The following is a 21843-nucleotide window of genomic DNA, read 5'->3' as shown; positions in this document are numbered from 1 at the left end:
GCTTAGTGCTATCCTAGCTCCCTGTCAACTTTAGAAGCAGCTGTTTGGAACATCTGGAGATGAGAAGCTTCCTACAGCAACTTGCAGTGCTACCTGAAGAGAGTACATTTGGCACTTTTTATTTCTATTGCCAAGACCTCTTCTATTGTTTGCTCAATGAAAAAAAGAGTGCTTTGGAGTGGTAGAGAGTTCTCCACAAGGAGCACAGAGAGTACTTAATCAGATTTACCTCCTTAGCTAAAGGTAAGGATTAGACTGCAGTGATCAGAAGGGTGAAAATAGCATCTACTACACAGTTTGTGGTAGCAGATGCAGTTTATGTCCAATCTTTCTACATGCTGGCTTAACACTAAGTAACAAGTCCACTGTTATATGCAGCAGATTCAGATATAGACTCAGACAGAAGTCCTCCAGGAAGTGAGTTTTTCATTGATGTTTAAGGTTTCTTTTCCACATCCCAGTATAAACAATCAAGATATGTTTCCAGACCTACTCTTTTTTCTCCCCTCCTTTTTTTTTTCCATTAATTTTTTAAAATATTTGAGGACTACTTGAATGGCTTACAGAAAATACTAAATGTCTTTCCAAAGTGGAAAACTATGAAAGTTGGCTAAAAACCTTTTGGCATAGTACTTCTAAAGTTCCAGGAAGCTAAGCTTCTAGTCAGGTTAGGTTTCAGGTGGTGCCTGAAGAGAGCAGTTTAAGGAGTTTACAGCAACCAAGCCAGCAATGTCAGTTCCTTCTGCCTCAGTTTAGTTCTTAGTTCTCCATCAAGTCTGACAGCACTTGCACAGCACAGAATAAAAGCTGGAAGTCTGGATGATGCTTTCCTGACCTTTGACTACACCAGTGGAACACAGAGTAGGACAAAGAGACAGAAATGGGTCAATGCAAGAGCAGCATGTTCACAGTGCACACAAGTCCACAAGGAAGGCAGAGCTTTCTTAGCTGTGTATGTGTGACTCCTCATGGCTGTGACTGCTGATAGATTAGAATGGTTGCTTTTCCTGTAAGTACAGTTCATGTCTAAAGCCACCTTATGGATGAGAGCAGCAGTTTAGAAAAGGAAACACATTAATTTCACTCAGAGTGATGAAACCATGAGGCAAGTATGTAAGAAGAAGCTACCACCTTCTTCCAGCATTCTGCTTGCCAGGAGAAATACCTAAGGGAAGTTTCCAGGCAGTAAAACGACCTGAGCTGTGTGAAGGGATATTTTTGTCTAATAAAGACAGGCAACTAATTATGGCTGGGATAAAAAACTGAGTAAGACCACCATGTCATGACTGCTGGTTGAGGTAACTGACAGTTTCATATAGGAAGCAAGTTTAGTTGTATGTATAAGCAGAAGCTGCCAGCCCTACCACAGAGAAGAGTTATCTTCATCTTACTGAAGTACAAATAAAGACTCATATGCATAAATCCCTGAATTGAACCCAAGGTTCCAATTCAAAGGCTCATCTATTATAAGCATAACTGGCTTGGAAATCTGCACTTTGTCTCAGACATTACTACTATCTCAAAATAGAATTCTGGCATTACCTTTCACTAACTATTTCAAGTGACACACATGCCAAACTGGAACTAGTTTTATTTTTCTAACTGGTAAACTAACTCTGAGGAGTTGAAAGGACCATCTGCAGCAAGGCACAAAGCTGACAGCATCAGAAAATTTATTTTCCAGTAACAGTTAACTTCAATAAAATAACTGGAACATGTAAGATTGAGTTTTGAGTTTCACACTGAATACAAACAAAGCAGTTCAGGTAAGCAAAAATTATTCACAAAAGCTGAAAATGATCTTTTGATAAAGGATTCCCAATAGAAAGGGTTAATATGAAAGCCAGTCTCTTAGCAAGTCACCTCAGTGCAGAACCAATCCACACATGGAAATAGCAAAATGGTGTTTGGAGTCAAGCTCTTAGTTCTTGAATTGTCTGTCACTCCTCACTCAAAATTTGCCCGCAATTACCAGCAATAAGATTTCCCCCTTTGTATTACAGGATGAAAAGACAGAAAAATAAAGATAAATAAAAAGGCAAAAAGATAATAACTTATAAAAACACACAGCCTTGCTGCCATATAAGAAAGAAAGCAGAAGAACAGAACTGAACTATGCCTGCAATCTTTACAGACACATTTCTGCTGGAGATGCACTGCGTCTACTCCCTTTCTTCAAGCGGATTAATGATCAACCAACAGCCACTCCAATGAAAGTATTTTAAGCCTTCCCATAAATCTCCTGACTTGCTGAGAACTGCTGACAGGTGAGATCAGTCCATTTCACAAGTGCACAGGAACACAGTTTTGGCAAGACTCAGATTCTGTAATAGAGAAACACTATGCAAGGTTTGCTTGGGTGAAGGGTGTGGGGATTTTTTACAAAAAAATCTCAATCTTCTTACAATCCAATTAGAAGAACTCAATTTATTAGTCACAGGCCATGTCTGAAATTTCAGATGGTATCTTGCAAGATATGTGAAACAGCCCATTGCACAGCATAGAACAGAACTTGAGACACTGCTGAATTATTTTCAACAATTATTATATAATGTAGCAGTATTTCCTACTCTAAAAATGTTACACATGGATCTTGCATATCCTATTTCATCTGAATACAAAGAGTTTTCCATCTGAGAGTAGATTTTGACCAATAGTGGAAGGAGTTGTTAACTACAAAAATAATAAACTACATAAACCTCCAATCACATTAGCTCTCAACTTTTGACATCAGACTGTGGAAATCAGACTAAATTTGTATTGGCCTTGCATCTTCCAGATAGTCTCTGATAGTTTCTCCAAGAGTCATTTGTATGCCTTCATGCCACTCCAGAAGAGCAGACACAGCACTAGTAAGTCATGGGTTTCTCCCTTGTGTTCTCCCTAGTCCTGTTTTAACCAATCACTGCACACAAATTTTACATTATCACTAAGTTTAACAACTTATTCTATAACTGAAGAGTATTAATAAAGCAGAAGCTAGCATGACCAACATCTGCTTGCTAAACATAGGCAACATGAAGGGGAAAATCAGAAGGGAACTGAAGAACCAGGTCAAGGTTCCAAAGTCTCCTTCCCCTATTTATTGCCTTTGGTATTGAGTGAAGTGGTTGCTGCCTGCTTCATTGGGTATGACCCTTGGTCCCATAAATAGTGTCTGTTATTTACACAGCCATGAGAAACAGGAATCTCTGCTCTTGTCCATTTGGGGATGGAAAGAAAAGGAACATTTCCTATCTGTAAGTACATGCAGGCACACATGTTTCCTCTCTAGAAAGATGCTCTGAGATCCACACAAAAAGCTTGGCACTTCTTTCCCACTGAAGCTTCAGACATGGGAAACACATTTCAGATGCTGGGTGGAATAGGACTGTGTTTTTATTATTATTATTTGGTTAGGTTCAGAGCAAACTCGCTGTTCACCGCTACCCAACTGCTCTTGTGTCTTGCTAAGAGAAAGTTAAAAGGCATTCAAAACATCCTGCAAACAAAGACATTAAAACATTAAAGCCAGATTTACCACAGCATTCTTTGAAACTTTCAACATTAACTAGAGGGGAATTGGCATAGTTTAGTGAAAAAATTTTAAGTAGAGGGAGGAAGGTAAGTCACATGATGAGTTGTGTATAGGGGCAATGAAAGGCTAACACATGCATTTAGGAGCAATTACATTAAGTTCACACACTATGTCATCAGGAACTCCTACCCCAACAGACAAGATTACTTACGTAGATCAGTCCTGAGTAGTATCTCTCCTTCAAGTTGTGAAGCACAGAAGCCTCATTCAGGCATGTCAGCTCTGCCATATCTTCTACTTTAGAGAATTTGGGGGGGTTCATCTTCTGGATGTCATCCTTATTTACTTTCACTTTCTTTCCATTCTCTGCCAGTTCCACGATGGCTTCATCTCCCACTTCTTCCTTCAGGCTAGCTGCCTCAAAGCCATTCTTCTCTGAGGGAACCCATACCAGCTTCTTAGCTGCCCAGTCAGCCTGAGTCAGGGGGTTATTGATGATGTTTTTGTCCACATAAAGGTACTTATCTGCGTCTCTTTGCGCCATTGTGCTTTACAGCTGGGGACCTGTGAACAAAGGGGGAAACAAAGAAAAAAGTTATTTTTACAGCCTCAAATTGCCTTGCAACTTCTCAGAGGCAGACAGGCACATGCTAAGTACTCTGAATCCCTGGTCATTAGAGCATGCCTCTCCCTCCTTTAATTTCATGTTAGTAAGCACTGCTAAAGTTGTCAAACTTCCAATAAGGCCAAGGTTTTGCTTGCCAAGAGTATGAAAAAAACCAAACTAGCAAGCAGTTTATAAAAAACCCAAAACCTACAACAAAACACCGACCGTTAAGCATTTGGAAGCCATTATTTGGCAGAAAAGAGGAAGGACATTAAAGTGGCAAGCACCAAACAATTTGTGCCAATCCTCATAGCATCAGACACTATGTCAGTAACATTCTGGTCAAGAGTAACCCTTCACTGCTCTACTTGGTAGAGATATTGGCTCAGAAATAAAATCATAAATGTGGAATCAACACTTTTACTTTGTATCTCCTTATCCTGATAAGCTATAAATCAAAACCCACAACTTCTCAGAAATGTCAACAACCAGCCTGAAATGCGAGGTGCAGTTTACTTCTAAAAGATAGCAGTAATTTACAGACACCAGTTAAGACTGATAGTAGATACTTTCCATCACCAGCTTAGTAGTAATACCCAACCCACCATTTTATATCTTTTTTTTTTTCCTAGATAATGTTCAGTAGCAAAATATCTCCAAGATAGTAACAGAATAAATCAGGAAGCTTTACAGCTAAATATCTTCTATTATCATCCTTCTATGAAGCTGCGGTCAGATAGAGGAGAGAGTTTCATCCCTACAAAAAGGAGACTTAGGCTGCATACTTGAAAAATGGCACCCTAGATTCAGTGTTTCATCAAAACCAGAACAATACCGCCAGGGATTTTCCAGTTTATAAGGCAGCAATTTTATTAGTGCCATTCAAAAGTCCTTTCAATCAGAAAAGGACTGCATGCATCAAGGCTCATTAACCATGTAACAGCAGCCTCTTTACCAGATCCCATAAACATTACTTCTCAAATTCTTCCTCACAAAGATACAGTGTCCTCAGTATATGTTTCTCATAGCTTGAATAGAAACTAGAGCTCTTTACTACCTAAAGAACAGGAAATTAAAATATGAGTACTCATGTCCTAGAAGGCTATCAGGAGCTATATGGATAACTTCTCTACAGAATTCATATTTACAAACCTGCAGGCAAATCAAGTAAGTGAAGTCTGACTGCACACACTGCAGACAAAAAGATATTGAAAGCGGGACAGAAGCAGCTCAATTCCCAAAACATGCATGAAAGCAACAATAGATGTAGAGTCCCAGCATTAGCAAACAGTGAATGAAGCCAGAAAAGCATCAGCCATAATAATGATGGGCACCAATGCCCACACCAGTCATTTGTAAGCGTGTAGGGAAATTCCTTTTAACAAATGTATCACTGGAGGGGGTATGTAACTTTGTGCCAGAGACTGTATGGATAGCTGTATATTCAGTCAAAAATTCTTCAGCAAACAAAGAGAAAATCACTCTATAAACAACCACTTCCTTTAGTTTGAGTTTAAAATCTTTGTCTTAAGCCTTACTGGATATGCCAAGCACCTATTCCACACTTGACCTCATCTCTCCTTCCCCACAGGGTCACTGACACTTCCAGCTCAACCACAATGGTGATTCTGAGAGCAACTCCTCCTTTTCATGTTATTCCTGAAAACAAGATTTTCATGGATACATGATGAAGAGATATGTTGTAAAGACAACATGTAGCAGTCTGGAGGCTGCCATAAAAAACCTGAGCTGTCAGAAGAGCTCCAAGACCATCCTATAACAGCAAGCCTGACAGAGTATATAGCAAATAAAGAAGGCCAACAATTCAACAGAGGATATTAGGATTTCATGACACTGCAGAGTATCATCTGCAGGCTGTGATCAAATGGTTAAAAAAAGGGAGTGGAAGGAAAGAGAGGAAAAAGAAAAAAAAAAGAAATAAATATTCAATTGTGTTCAGAGTTGTATCAGGTTTGGCAAAGCAACAGCTGTGCTCTACCCTCCATTACACAGCTTCCTGCCTATGCAACTCCCAGAATGTAACCAGTTGCCTTTTTTGGCTATAATCAGGCAGGACACAGAGGCACTATGCTTCAGCTAAATTCAGTTTCATCATTTCCTGAGGAATCCAAAGTAACCAGCCATCTGAAGTGTCCTACATTACAGTGAAACACAGTCCTCCTCGCTTCCTCACTGCTAGAGTACATGCATGCATTCAGTATACCTTCAGATACATTCTAGGATAAAGACTAATTCTTTTTTAGGCAAAGGAGTAGATAAGATCACAATAAATCTTTCAAAGAGTATCCCCAGTCAGTCCTAGATCTGAAGAGAACTAAGAAAATAAGATAGTTACAGAGAGGCTTATTACAAATTCCTTGCAGGAAGAGAACCCCAAATTATCTCACATATTACAAGAGTGCATTCTTCAGCCAGTAAGAGATCATTCTAGAGCATCTATACCTTTTTATTTTCAGGGCTCAAAACAACTTTCACAGTAAGAGGAGAAATAGCCTAACACAGCTATTCTAAAATCTCACCAAACACTAAGTTCAAGATATTTTTAATATATTAAATATATATTAATATAGTATAATCTAGTGTATATATAAATATATATATTTAATATAATTTTGAATATTTTAAGTACTACCAAACAGTAGTGAGGAGATTCCAAAAGGGTCTGTACCTCAGACTTGAAACAGACTTGAAAATTCCCCTATTGCATGGCAGCAGCAGCCTTCTTACCATCATCTTAAACCAGCTCTCCTGTGCTCCAGAACAGAATCCTCATGTAGCAGAAGTAACAGACAGAGGCCCAAGCTAAGATAACATGGCATCAGAGCTATTCTCGAGGCTGACTGCGAACCCACAGGGCGTCTCAACTAGCAACACCACAAACCAACCATTAATCTGTCTTCTCCACAAGAACAGTACCAGAGGAATCAGATTCAGCAAGCTCCATCTCATGGGCTCCTAAACTTATCTTCCCAGCTTATGCTGCATTTCACTGGGCATTTCTAAAAATCCCTTAAAGTGGTCAAGGAAGGAAGCAAGCCCAGTAAGCTCTTACACCAACTAACAATGAATGCAAATCATTGCTCTTTTAGGAACAAATTAGGAAGCAATTTGTTTGCCTGGTAGTTTGCATTTGGGGTGTAGATAATTATGTAGCACAAGGACATTTATCTTTACACAGCTATTGTGCAACTGCCAGATGAGAATACCATTAACAATATTCTTTTTGATCCCAGTCTATAGGCAAGAGGACCAAAGAATACAGAAGGAAGACAGACCATCCTTGTTTTGAGTTTAAATGTCTCCTTCCTAGTATTGTTTCCAAAAATGACATACTACAGTCACTTCCCTGTTAACCCAGTATGTTCCCTTATTGTGGTTCAGAACAGTCTGGGGAAGAGGCTGGTCCAGCTTTGCTTGTTTTCCATTATTTCTGAATCCAAGAGATATTCTTTGTCATTTAACTAACTACATAATTGCTACAAAGATGCCATACAGTCACAGAGAGAGACAAAATGTTCCTTCTGTGTCATGAATGGGATCAAGACATCAGTATGTAGTGCAGCCTTACAAAATAATACCAACTGCCCTGATGACATACATATTTCCCAGCAGACAAATTCTTTTGAGAGGAACAAGTCAAACACTGGATTTAACTTAAGATGACATGCATTCCCATTGAATTAGGCAGAATTACTCCAAACCCTCACTGGAATACAGTCATATGGACAGAAGTTTGCCTTAGTCTCCTGCAATTTCATAGCCTTAAGGCTTGAATTAGAAGACACTTCACACACACTCTACTTAAAGCAACATCAAGTGCTTCCCATAAACCTGGGAACAAATACTTTATCTGGTTTGGAAAGGTCTAAAGGATACCTCTGCTGTAAGGTCCCTTTCTTTCAATAACAAGCATTTTACAAGTGCTAAAAGCACAGAACATTACCTATTTGCAATTAAATTTTCAGTAACTATTTGTATTTCCCCCCAGACATTCACTCTGTCAGTAGCCACAGAACTGTTCCTGGAGTGAGCCACTGCTCAATTAGATAAGCATGAGCTTTACTAACTATTTAGCTAACAGCTGAAGTAGAAATAGAATTCACAAGAATTCTATACTTATTTCATAAGAGCATTAATGCAAGAGTTAAAGCATCACACTTGCAGGTACTAGAGCACTGGCTGAGCAAGGAAACACCTCTAATTTGAGTTACCTAAACCATGGTTAAAGTAGGGATCCCCACACTGTTCTTTCTTGGCTTCAGCCTCATTCCTAGCAAAGATGCATTACTAAACTGGAAAAGACAGTTTTACTCACACACCATTTCATTTCCCTGCTTTAATGAATTATGAGAAGTTTGTGAAATACTGTGCTAGCAAGGATGCAAAACAGCCATATACATGCACAGAATCCTTGGCAATTGAGATCAACACTTCAGAACTTTGCTGTAAGACTGAGCCAGCCTGAAAAGGGATGTAAATGGATAATTACTGGAAGTTTTCTTCTGCTTCGTATCTGCCAGTAAAACACTGTTACAAATCTCCTGTGATTTCATATTAAACAATCCTCCCACATGGTTTGCCTAGTGGCCTTTCTACTTGCAGTGCAACAGGAAGTAAAGTAATTGTTCACTCTTTCTGTCACCCTTTAGGTGACAAACTTTTGTCACCTAAAGGGTGACAAAAAGAATGAACAATAAACAGCAAACATATTTAGACTACAAGTTAATTTCCCTTTCTTTAAATCGTTCACCACTTAAAGGCAGTTCATGAATACAACTTTGCCACCATTTTCCAGACTATCTTACCTTTAGCAGCTTGTCGGAGGGTGCAATACAAGACAAAAGGCTCTTTCCCAGAACAAAAGGACTGTACACCATTTCTATAAGCAAGACAAGATTTTTGCACTAGAAAGTTACAGCACTGCTGGTCACTCATGGCCCTATTTTAGGTACAACTAAGTTGCACTCAGTGAGAACTTGGATTATTTGTTAATACACAGCATTTAAAAAATAATCTGAGAAGCTGCAAATTATTCAAACTAAGTTTGGTCAGCAAGAGTCATATGATGGGAATCCTTGCTAAGCTATGATCTGAACAGCTAAAACTTGTATTATTCCTACAATTCAACTATTTCACTTTCCCCAGCCCGCTGAATGAGGTTCCTCAAATTAGATTTAAGAGCAGCTAGAACACTAGACTAAACTAGTCTAAAATAGACTTTAGTGGCCAGGCTAGCTACAGTGACCATGAACTGACATGATAAAACCCCTAACCTACCAAGAAGAAACTTCCTATAATTCCCTTGTATTCACTAAGGAACTGTTCAGATCTCATTTGTTTAGGTTAGAGTGACACTTTACAGCTCCAAGTGACAGTATATTTATGGAAAAGAAAACTGTAAAGTTTGTTAGCCCAAACTGCTCCAATTTGTAAGCAACACCCACATAAAAACCGGAGTTGAAATTACTAAGGGTGAGAAATGAATCACAAGGAGGCAGAGAGAAAGGAAAGGGAAAAGCTGGCAGGAAGCTGAACTGATGGACAGGTTATAGCTGCTTATTTCCCAAGTTCAGTACATTGAGACACACCAGTGCCTGATGCTTCAGGCTGAATGCAAGAATCACGAATTTCAGTTGTTCCACAGAGAATACACCACCAGGCAAGTACCTGAGCTCGCAATTAACACCCCCTCACAGGCAGCCCCGCTGAAGGCACCGAGCTGCACTTACCCTTTCCATTCAGAATGCTGCCATGCAGACTCATTTCTTCTATTTCAGCTTTATTTGGGACTCATAATGACTGCTATTAGGCTTACTGGAGTTCACTGCTTTCCTCTCCAGTCACAGTCTGACGCACACAATACATTGTTGAAAGATTTATTTCACAACTGGAATGCAGTTTGCTGGCAATTATTGTTGCATATTCAGTTTGACTGTAGTGCTGCCCAGACTTGCCAGCTACCCTGTTTATTACTGTAAATTAAACTCAAGGTAGAGCACTAAAGTGCCCTCTCTGTATGTGGGGCTCAAAGAACCAAGAACGAGGAATCCAATTATCTAATGCATAAGTGAAGCTTCTATTGCACAGAAGTGACCTACTGGCCAGACTACAGGTAAGACAAAAGAAAGAAACTGAAGGAAATTCTGCACCTTCCAAGTGGCCTAAAGGTACCCAACACACATCCTCAGAACAGTGAACATGGAATAAATGCTTCTCGGTTTCTCCATGTCCAGCCCTCTTCATCAGCTGCCAAGCACCACTCTGGTATGTGTGAAGCAGCACTTTCATATATTCTGCTGTAACAGCTGACAGAGGGGGTTTGCTCCGGCAGCTGGGACACCCAATAGCAAAATGCAAAGGCCACAAAGCCACATACAAGCAAGACGCTTCCATGCCACTTAATAATCACCTTTTCTCTCCACTGGGTTCAAACACAGTAGGAGTGTGAGAACAGTCCCACAAGCATGGCATATGTTCATTTAACAAATACTAATGCCAATCTGAAGTGGCTACTGTTGGGTACCAAAGACTGAAAACAGGGTAATAACGCAGTGGCTTCACCACGGGCTACAGAAGCACAGGAACAATCTTGGGCAACCACACTGCATGCAGTAATTAACCACTGTAGGTTACAGGCAAATAAAGGCAGGCATAGTTAAGTTAATGCTAGGGAGGGTATGCTTGCCTCTATTTTAATTGCACCTTGTGAGTTCAGGGAGACAAAGACTACTACACTACCATGTAGATGGCACCAATACAGTTAACCAGCTCTATGAAGCCTGTGCATGCTGTTCAAACACACCAAACACTGATTTAGGGAGGGGGAGGGCAGCCTTCTGTTGATTTCAAGTCCAGTCTTTAGCATGACAAAGCTAGGCTGGCTGCCACCCAACCCCATTCAGTTTGAATAAATATTCAAAGTTTACAATCCTGCATAATACACTTTCTGCAACTGTTGTTTCTCATTAGTGGAGTACAGTACATGCCTTCTCAGCAGAGGAGAGAATTCCTCTTACAGAGACAGTGTGCCCACAAGGAAAACATTCCGGGGGGAGAACACATTCTTCGTGACCACTCAGCAAAGTAATCCCACTTAAGGAGACAGCTGTAGTTCAGAAAATTGCAGCCCATCCCTGCTGTTCAAGCTGTTTTGCTGGAAGACTTGTTTTCAGGAGGCATAATGGCCTGCATAAGTTCTGATCAGGCATGCAGAGTTCCCTACGGACATGGCAGGAGAGAGGGGGGAAGAGCTTAGAAAGTTTTAACCTTTGTTACCTCGGGGTCACTTTTCATCTCTTCCCTGATATTCTGATTTAAGGCAAAAATGTATCTGCCAAGAACTCTGAGGAACTGTGTAAGGTAGCTCTACATACATCAATTAGCACTCTGTCATTTTTGTCAATGCCAGGTTTCAATTCACTGCAAGAGCAGACAAGAAATAAAACAATTACATCTAAATACAGAGACAAAAAATACAGGGCTGGTTCATCCTTTTAGATGCAAATATTTAGCATTTACCTGGCCAAGATAAAGTCATCTTACAGGAACAATTACTCTTGCCAACATTAACTGACAAATTGCTTTGATCAATACTACTAATCATCTTCCAGTTCACAATGAAAAGAACAAATCATCAGTGTAAATGTGTCCAGTAAATAATTATAAAAAGTATTATTTTTACTTTGCAGCAGAAGTTTCTCTAAAAACTTCCAGTTTGGCCTACTGTGCCAAACTAGGACTGTGTACAAGCAGCCTTCTGCTACATCTCATATTTTTATTTTTGTTTCAAATCATTCTGCTGCACACTTACAGCAGCTATGGGGATGGCAGGCAAAAATCCTGGCACAGAGAAGTGTACTGTCTTTACAGGGTCTAAGCTGGATTCTCAACCCTTCCAGCAATACATAACAGTTCAATAAGAAGACCTATATCATCTCTGTTTATGACAGTGATGTCTGAGGTAGGGGTCTGAAGAATGACTTTTTTTGGACAGGAGAACACAGCAACTCTTACACAAAGAAGAAAAAGCTACATAGCCTTTACGTTCCAAGATGAGTAAGGAGGCCAGGTTGAAAGTATTTATGTTTATTTTTATTATATTTGTTTTATAAATACTTATGCTCATAAATATCATGTTCAAGAGGGTCTAAAAATCCAGATTGTGGCATTTCCGTACTGCATTCAAGGTCTGGCACAGCCTCTTAGCTATCCATTATAAGCATTGTTCTACAGAAAGCTCCTGGTGCAGTAGAGCACACGAGGAACACTCAAGTTTGTCTTCTGGTCAGCTTGCTCCCTCCCTGACCTGTGCTTTCTTCTCTCATTGGCAAATATATCAGTCTTTAAAAAGGAACAGCGTTAGGCATCACTAATTTTAGAATTCACCCAACCGTGCCCTCCTGTCTGGATCTCCTGAAACACAGATTTTTGTGTTAGAGGAGAAGAAAGGACTCATCTTTCAATCTCAAATGAATAAAAGCAAGGGCACTTGAAGTAGAAACTTAGTCTGGACTATTACAATCATGGCTATATGGCATATAAAATTTTCCATATTCCGGCAATTCTAGAAAAGACTTTTTTGGAAAAAAAAGAAAATTATCTCCTTTTGACAGGTGACTGATAAGACATTCCATGATTTCCATAGGAGGAAACAAATATAATTTGAAACTTTCCAATAAAGTTTTGCTTTCTGCCCTAAAAGGACAAAAAAACCATAAGGAAACACTGACCACACAAAACTGTTTTGTGTGTTTCCACCATAGTTAGCAAGACTGTCCACGCCCATATGGACATACAGCAGTGCTGTGGTGGTGAGGCACTGGAACAGGCTGCCCAGAGAGGTTCTGCATGCCTCATCCCTGGAAGTGCACAAGGCCAGGTTGGATGGAGCTCTGAGCAACCTGGCCCAGTGAAAGGTGTCCCTCGTGGCAGGGGAATGGAACAAAATGATCTTTAAGGTCCCCTCCAACCCAAACAATCCTGTGACTCTCTGATATTCTTCTCCTTATCTACACAAGCAAGAGCTGAACCACTACTGCAGCTGCACTTTTTCCTAACAGAATTAGCAGTAATATAACATGGTGATATTTATCATTTAAGTCTACATCAAGTTTTTTGAGCACTAAAGAACTAGAATTTATTCATACAGTTCTGCCCATTATGAAAAAAATTAAGATTTGCCACATAACAGATTAGCTCCCACCATGTGCAAGAAGAAGATAAACTGATTTTGCACATGTATATGTCAGTGCTACATGGACAAATGCAGATAGCTTTTAGAAGTTACATTAATTTGCCTAATAAATTGGCAATCCTTCCTTTATGACTAATACATCTTTCTCATCACATTTGTGTGTTCTCATTTTACTTTTCCAATCATATACTGCATTAAACTTGGAAAGGGCCATTAAACCAATTCACAATAATTTACTGTGTAATGAAATGTCACAGAATTTAGTGTCTGCTATAAAGATTCATACTGCAACATAAACCAGTTCGCTTAGCTTTTATTGCCTGGGTAAAGTCACAAATCTTAAGACACAATTTAAAGAGTTTTTGTGCTTGTAGAGAAATCTTACTTGGTATTTATCCTCCTCTAAGAAAGAAGATTTACTTGGTCAGTATGCAGACACTTACACTTGAAACACAGCCGTTTCAAGAATCCAATTATTTAACTATTTTAGGTAGTCAACAGTGTATCTGCATCCGTACTTCCATTTATTTAAACAATTCTGAGAAGTCTGAATACATTCCACTTGATGTCAGAAAGGGATAAAATCATTTCTATCTCTGAACAATGGGGAGAAAAGCGACGTCTGAACCACAACTATGAAGAACAAAATATCTTTAAGTGGCATTCTGCTAAAAAAATAAAATTCCACTAATACAAAAGAAATATTTCTTAGACTACCTCATATGCATTTACAAGTAAAAAGTAAAGTTGTTTTCTAGATAGTTACCACAATGAGGAATTTATTAATTAAATTGCTGTTTCTGGTTATCTTCATCTCAAATCCTCCCCTTCTGACCTGTTCCACTCACTAACTGTTAAACACACAGCTAACCATCCTCACAACCACCCAAAAAACCCAAAGCAAAGTGTCAATACCTTCCTCTACATTTAGAACTATGACTGATATAGCTAAAATAGAAGCCTGAGAGTATTTTTTTATCTACATTTAAAAAAGGTGTAAAAATCAATTTACCATACAAACCAACTAGTTTCAAGTGCTTAGCCAGGAATTTACTAATCCAGTTCACTGGTTTGATTTCAGATTTACATTCTGTATTTCTTGAGAAGTTCTTTCATCTAGGCACCCTATACCTGTTCAAGTATGTCTAAATTCTAAGATAAGGTTTCTTTTTCTTAAATTGATAGCACATCAATTATACTTTGTTCACACATTCCAAAATAACTGATTTTATCAATTCTGGCACAGAAAGACTGGAATCTCTTGCAATAAATGGCAAGCAGACCTACATTTAACAGTCTCTGTCAAAAAGAACTTACTAACAATTGACCTACAAACTGATACTACAGTTCTGTTAAGTCAGTCACATTTCGAAAGAAACAGAAGCAACTAAATTTTTAATTGAAATTTGGCTGTAGGTTTCCTTTCTGTTTTTTTTTCTTGGACATTTAAAACAATTCTGTTACTAAAACTAACTGGGTCGGTTGTTGACCATAACCAACTTTAACCAAAGTCAAATCTACTGCACCTCCAAGGTTGAGTAAAAGAGTCTAAATTCAAATGAACTGGTCAAATCTTGAACTTAAAAGAAAAACACAGGTGAATGTACTCTCATCACTACAAACAATAAAAAGTGAAGTAAACTATTACAAGAGCATGCTTTAAGGCTAAGATTTTAAACAGGAAGCTGCCCAGCAGGAAAAAAAAAACCTCTGATTGCACACAAGTGACAAAATAGAGCTGTAAAATTTCTCTCAACCCTTTTTCTTACAAGTCTGAAGGCCCATTTTGCTTTCACACAAACCAGAACTCCAGTTCTGAGCAGAGGGATATATCACAATGGATTTCCTGCCGAGACTCATTAAAATGGTAGCTCTTGATGAATGGAAGTATTCATCAGTTAAGAAGACTTCATGATACAGATTTTCAAGTTAAGTTTCCCTTAACATATTAATTATTAGCCTGAGATTACTGAAGTCACTTACCCATGTGGTTTTATTTACTGCTCTCAGTAAAGTCAGCATACATGCATTAGGAGAAATTTATATTTCTAGTCATGAAGACAAGCAGAATCCAAACCCTATGCACACAACTCTAGAGGCATAAATTTCATAAATAGGTCATGGAGTCAAGACACAGCATACAGCATTACATTTCATTATACCTCTCTGCAACCAGCAGCAATACATTTGTAATATCTCTACAAGAAAAAATTTACAGCAGACAAAGCATGCCAGATCAATTTTCCAGTTTCCCTTTTGCTATGGTTAAAAAGAACATGACTTAGCAGTACTAGCTCCAAAAGTATCACACAATGAAATCAATCACAGCTCCATCACCAGAAAACTGCACACTATTGTTTCTCCAGACTCTTCAGGATGCTCAGAATGGCAACAGATTGTGCAGAACAGTAACAGGCCAAAGGACCATTAATTGAAAATGGGGACTAACCCATTATGCTGAACACAACTGGGCTGGAGTGAGGTCAGAAGCTTTTAAACCACTACAGTGGCCTGGCACTACAAGACGAATCAGTGTTGAGATTATTGCTTCAAGTACTCCGAACAAGTTCTCACAGCCACTGAAGAAAAAAGCGAAGCGGATAAACCATAATTAAGATGAACTTGTAAATTGATGCATTTCATTTAGTTGGACAACACCCATTTGCATTAGCTTCCAGGGCAGAAGTTGCATTTGTGTTTTCGCTTCAGCTTACTCTATTAAAATCAGGTTGCTAGTTTCCATCTCTTTCTACGCTAGAAAACTCAATTAGAACCATGCTGTGGTTAAACTGAAAAGAAATTTAAGGTACAAGGTCACCGAGCCACCATTAAGTTAGAACAACTGCCAGCAAAAACAATGCTGCTGTAGGCAATCCTCTGCTATTATAGTTTTGTTCCAACCCACAGAAGACTTAATGTCAGGCACACAATTTCTCTACTTAACATGCAAACAGCTCTGCCTCAATTATAAACTAAGAAAGCAAAGAGTAACGAGATATTTACACAAGAAATCAAAGAAAAAATTTATGTTAGAGGGCACTGAGTGCATTATTAAGTCAAACAAACAAAAATACATTATATCATACACTGAAGATTAAGGTTTTGGACACCTTTTAGTAGACATGCACACTAATTATGAGCGTCTAAAATGCACTCCAGTCATCAGTTAGTTTCAGCATGTTACCCAATAACCCAAAGCTACCACACCAAAAAGCAGATGTACTGTGGGGGATAACACAACCTTAGCTTTGACTTCCCCTTTCAGTAAACCTTGCATTAACTAGATGAGTTCCTGTACCTCCCATGGGCCCACTTATAATCTCACCCTATTACGGTCACACTAATCCATAAGCGACATCAATCTGGGCAAGACACAGGCCTAGGGATGGGGTGGAAGAGGAAGACTGAGAAGAATCAGCTCAGAAATCATAAAACCTCTGACACATGTCCTGTCTCCTTTGTTCTGGACATTAACAGAACCTAATCTGAAATTTGGATATAGACAGACACAATTGAAGTGTATTTTCACAAAGCCAGCAGTAGCTGATATCCATGCACTCCCTCGTACCTGCATGTGAATAGCCTGACACACGACCAGCCTGTGAATTAGTACAGTCAGTGCACTGTTTTTAAAGACCTTCCAAGATGATAATGGTTCATGTTTTCAAGACAGTTTGTTGAAGTGGTAAATGCAAGTCTCACATTTGTAGAAGATACATTTACAGTGCAAAGTAATGTTGCAAAGAGAGTTAAGCGCCTGTGGCATCCAACTGCAAGGCAGTTTTCAACTTGAAGATGAGTGAGTACTAGAGCTACCACTGGCTACACAGCTTGAACACTCTCCAACATTTTTCATAATACCTAAATAATATGCTGGACAACAAAGATTATTTTAGCTTCCTAAGTGAGAGATTTTTCTGTTCTCTTTCCTATGATTTTACTGGACAAGGTTGGTTTTATTTTTATTATTATTACTTTTTCATTATAGTCATTTAAAAGATTACAGTATAGCACTCACAAGCTATTTGTCTTCTTAAAACATTCTGAAACACATAAAAATCTATGCAGAGAAAATAATGAAAAAAAAATCTTATTCTTTATCTCTTGAGATGAAATTATCATCTGGCAACATTTTTCTTACAAGATTAACCTGAAAGAAAAAAGAAACAAAGAAACAACCAAAAAACCAACCCACAACCATGGTAGAAATAGCCCAACAATCTATGCAAAAGCCTATAAAAGTTTCTTCACTTATTCTTTTGGGGCAGACAGAACCTGACTATTAAGTCTTCCTGTTTATACAGAAACAGACACAGGCTATTTGGCAGCACAAACACTTCTCCAGAGGTCTTCCAAAGTCAGACCTTGGCTACACAAGTCAAGCATCCAAAGGATAACACCAGATTCCAAAAAGAACCACATCACTCACCAGCTTGGTGCCAGTCACATTCACCTGGACGTTTCAGGTCAGTAAAGAAGTTACACTACTACCAATTTTGCTTCTACTTCAGTACTATAGAAATTTTTGCCTGTCCACCTCCATAAAGACAGTGGACACAGTATGAATAAGTGCAATAACACATAATTTCAGCAGTTCCACCTGATATGGAGCATCATAGAACTGTTGAATGATTTCCTTGTAGTTATTTTCACAAGGTTAGATTAGCATGAAGCCTTGTGTTTATACAGTTTGAAAAATTGTGATTAACAACTTCAAAACCCTTCTGTACCACTTACATTTATCAATTGCTTTCCTCTCATTACAACTTTCTAGTTAATAAAATATCAGTTTATCTCATTGAAGCCTTCTGAGTCAATACCTATCTGCACCATGATTTTTGCTGGAATGCCATCGATAAGTGAACTTAGTCACATCGTGACCTAGTGACTAATTTCAAAGGCATTTAACACAGGCAGTAACTGATTAGAGGGTTGTTACTTTGGAGTTAAAACTTTACCATACCTAGCCTTATGAATAGGAGATGTATACAAGAGTCAAGAATGTGTAATTTAATCTTCCAATCCACGGTTCAACAGTCTCCATATAAGTTACCTTGTATTTCCTTACAGCAGGCAAATTATAAATGGACCTTGGCCTGCAGACTACTACAGTATCTTTACAAGTTTGAAGCATATTTTTTTAATGCATTGTTTGAGAGATTACTGTGTTTTGGAAGACCTGCCCAGTTATAAAAAAAGCTTAGGTTCTTAGTCCACTCTGATGGAGTATGGCTCAGGACATCGTGACAGGATATGGCAGAAAAACCTACAGAAGAAGAAAGATCAAGAGCACAAACAGTGCATCGAGAGGAAAGAAAAGAAGGAAAGGAATTGTAAAGAGGAAAACAAAGTGGAATTAAAGAGTCACTGCCTGCAGAGTTTGCCGACCAATGCAGTTCACTTCTGAAAAATCCCCTTTTAGTACCAGAAGCGTGTTATTCTTTTAAAACTCATTTCACCCTGTGTTTAGGCGAATTAGGAGCAATTCTCATTAAACTTCCTGGGCAGGCACCGCGCTCGGGGGCTATGAAACTCGTTACCTTCCGCACCTACAAGTCGGTAAAGATACCACTCAAAGCCGGAGAACTTTTACTACTCTGTTGGAGGTGATGCCTGAAAGCACAAGCTATCTGCAAGAGCTCTCGGTGCAAGCTTCATCTTGCCCTGTCACTCCCTCCTCCCTCCCTCCCTCTCTCTCCTGGCCCAAACGAACGAGGAAGTGGAGCCGGGCGGGCGGGCGGAAGCCAAGCCCATGGCGGTGTCTGCAGGAGGGCTGTCAGCCCGTGACTCAGGCTGCAGCCCTGACAGCTGCGGCCCCCGGCGGCCCCTGCCCGCTGCCGCCGCGGGCCGGGCAGCGGAGGGCAGCAGGGAGGGGAAGGAGCGGGCTACGGTGGCACAGGGCGCCAGTCACCCACCCCACCTGCGGGAGGCCGGTTCGCGGGGCGCGCAGGGAGCAGAGCGGCAACTCCGCGGGCACGCACGGCCCCGGGGCACGGGGGAGACACGGGGAGCACGCCAGCCCGGCAGGTCCCACGGGGACCGAGCGGACACGGAGAGGCGGGACAGCGGGAGCCTTCTCGCCCGGCCGGACAAAGAGGCGCCAAACCCGGCGAGGGAGGGAGGAAAGCGCGGCGCCAGGGGGGAAAACCAGAGCCCACCCGCGCCCACCGCCCCGCCCGACCGGCTTCACCTGAGCCCGGCTACGGTGGAGGGAAGGAAACGCCGCGGCGGCGGCTGCGCTCCTCACGACAAGAGTGCGGCGTCCTCCGGCTGCGGCTCCTCCCGCGGCACCGCGACCGCCGCTCGCTCACCGGCTCTGCTGAGCCGCCCGCCCGCCCGGGCGGGGCCGCCCCACCCCTTACGCCACCGCCCACCAATGGTGCCCCCGCTACCGAAGATTGACGGCCAACACGACCAATCAGAGCGGCCGAGGTGTGCGGAGGCTGAGGAAGCCGTTGAGCCGTTAGCAACGCCCGTGCGCCCCGCCCGGCCCCGCCCCGTCCCGCTCAGCCTAGCCCGGCACCGCGGCCGCTCGGGCTGGGAGCGGCGGCTGAGGGGCTTCGGGGGCTCCGAGGGCTCCACTGTGCCGGCTGCGGGGTCGGGTAGGACTCCCCCGCTCCGATCCGCTCGGGTCGAGCCCGGCCGAGCCGCCCCCACAACGCCCCACGCCGCGGCAGCCCCACAATGCCCCGCGCCGGTCTTTGGTGCTGCCGAGGGCAGCGGGTGCGGCCCCGGCCGGGAGCAGCAGTGGGTCCGGGGCCGGGAGCAGGAGAGGGGATCCGCGGGGCCGTGGGACGCGGCCCCGGCCCCGGCCGGGAGCAGGAGAGGGGCTCCGCGGGGCCATGGGCTGCTGCCCCGCCGCCCGAGACCGTGCCAGAAGTCCTCCGAGATGGGGGTAGGGGTTGGGGGGTGTCCCGGCCAAGAGGTTCCCAGTCAGCCTCGTTGTAGTGCAAAATACCTGCAAGAGTCAAAATTTTGTTTCACAGAGTCATTCAGGTTGGAAAGGTCTCTGAGATCATTGAGTCCAACCTATGACCGAACACCACGACGTTAAGCACACCATTGCACTGAGATTGCGCCACATGCAGCCTTTCCTTAAGCACCTCCAGGAATGGTGATTCCCCCACCTCCCTGGGCAGCCCATTCCCATGGCTAATCACTTTCTGTGAAAAAATTCCTTCTAACGTGCAGCCTGGCTCAGCTTGAGGCCATGATCTCACCCTGTCAGTGGCTGCCTGGGAGAGGAGACTGACCCCCACCTGGCTACAGCCTCCTTTCAGGCTGTTGTAGAGATTGATAAGGTCTCCCCTGAGCCTCCTTTTTTTAGGCTCAACAACTGCAGGTTCCTCGGCTTCTCATAAGACTTTTCCACCCAGGAATGTAAAGGATCCTGTTTCCTTTCACTGGCTTCTAAGGGACAAAGCTGAGGCAGGCAGGAGCATGAGTGTAAGCAGCCCCTGATTCTGCTGAGGTCTTTGAACAGCCAGTGCACCTGCTCACAGAGGTCTGAAATGTATTTTAGAAGGCAGGCTGAAACACTAATGTGTGAAAAGACAAAAGGGTGTAATTCTGCCCCTTATATTTAGTGGAACCTCAGGATGAGCTAAAGGAGGAAGCAATAGCCAGGATGTGAGACCAAAGTCCTTCTGAAAAGAGTACAGCATATCTTAATCCATATGCCAGATCCAGAAAAGCAGATAAGGTTTACTGCACCCTTTATGAGAATATAGAAATGCAAGGGTCCTTCCCTTTATGACTTCCTACTTTGTGCAAGGAGGGTACATTTGCAGATGTAGTGCCAGTGACAGAAAATGCAAAGCAGAATTTACTGGTGGCAGTATCAATGCTACAAGCAGAAGAGGCAAATGAAGTTAAAGAGGCTTGAATAAAGAGGGAAGTTAATGGAGAAGTATCTATAGTAAGTGTTTCTTGTCTGAGTGGAACACTTAAAGCTTAGAAGGGTTCACTGCAGCAGTTTGGAAACAATCCTAGACATTTTTATCTCAAGACACAGCAGACAGTGGGAGAAATCACTGAAAGGTGATTGTACAGCTGAGTATCAGGGACACAGAAGTGTCACTGTTAGAGGCAGAGGTGAGAAATGTAAATACAGATGCAAAATACAAATGAGAATTTAATTTGGCCACAAGAAAAGAATATACTGGGTAGGTCTCCACTAGTGCTTCAAGGTAGAAAATGAAAGGAGGCTGGAATTGTGACAGACAGCTACCTACATAACCAGATACCTTTGGATTTACTGTGAGGGTGATGAGGCACTGGCAGAGGTTGCCTGAAGAAGCTGTAGATGCTCCATCCCTTGAAGTGTTCAAGGACAGAGTGGATGGAATACTGAGTAACCTGGTCTAGTGGAAACTGTCCCTTCCCATGTCAGGGGAGTTGAAACTGCCTTATTTTAATGTCCCTTCCAACCCAAGCCATTCCATGATTCTATGGTGCATCCAGTGGCTCATATTGAGCCATGAAAAAAATGACCAACATATGGAA

At 41.5% G+C, this 21843-nt stretch overlaps 1 protein-coding gene across 1 annotated transcript in view; it reads right to left on the bottom strand.

Moving 5' to 3' along the window:
• MYH9 (myosin heavy chain 9) overlaps positions 1–19668 on the bottom strand; it is a 70245-nt gene extending 50577 nt beyond the window's left edge. Inside the window, exons 1-2 of the mRNA XM_064702479.1 lie at positions 19529–19668; positions 3729–4081 (exon numbers count right to left, since the gene is read on the bottom strand). Of these exons, the coding sequence (XP_064558549.1) occupies positions 3729–4061 (333 nt within the window). The 5' untranslated portion in view covers positions 4062–4081; positions 19529–19668. The remainder of the gene's footprint in view (positions 1–3728; positions 4082–19528) is intronic.
• Between the last annotated feature and the right edge of the window lie 2175 nt (positions 19669–21843).

This window comes from Zonotrichia leucophrys, chromosome 1A, assembly GCF_028769735.1.
Source record: "Zonotrichia leucophrys gambelii isolate GWCS_2022_RI chromosome 1A, RI_Zleu_2.0, whole genome shotgun sequence".
NCBI lineage: Eukaryota > Metazoa > Chordata > Aves > Passeriformes > Passerellidae > Zonotrichia > Zonotrichia leucophrys.
Note: the sequence above shows the minus strand (reverse complement) of the source record. Positions and strands in the feature narration are given on the sequence as shown.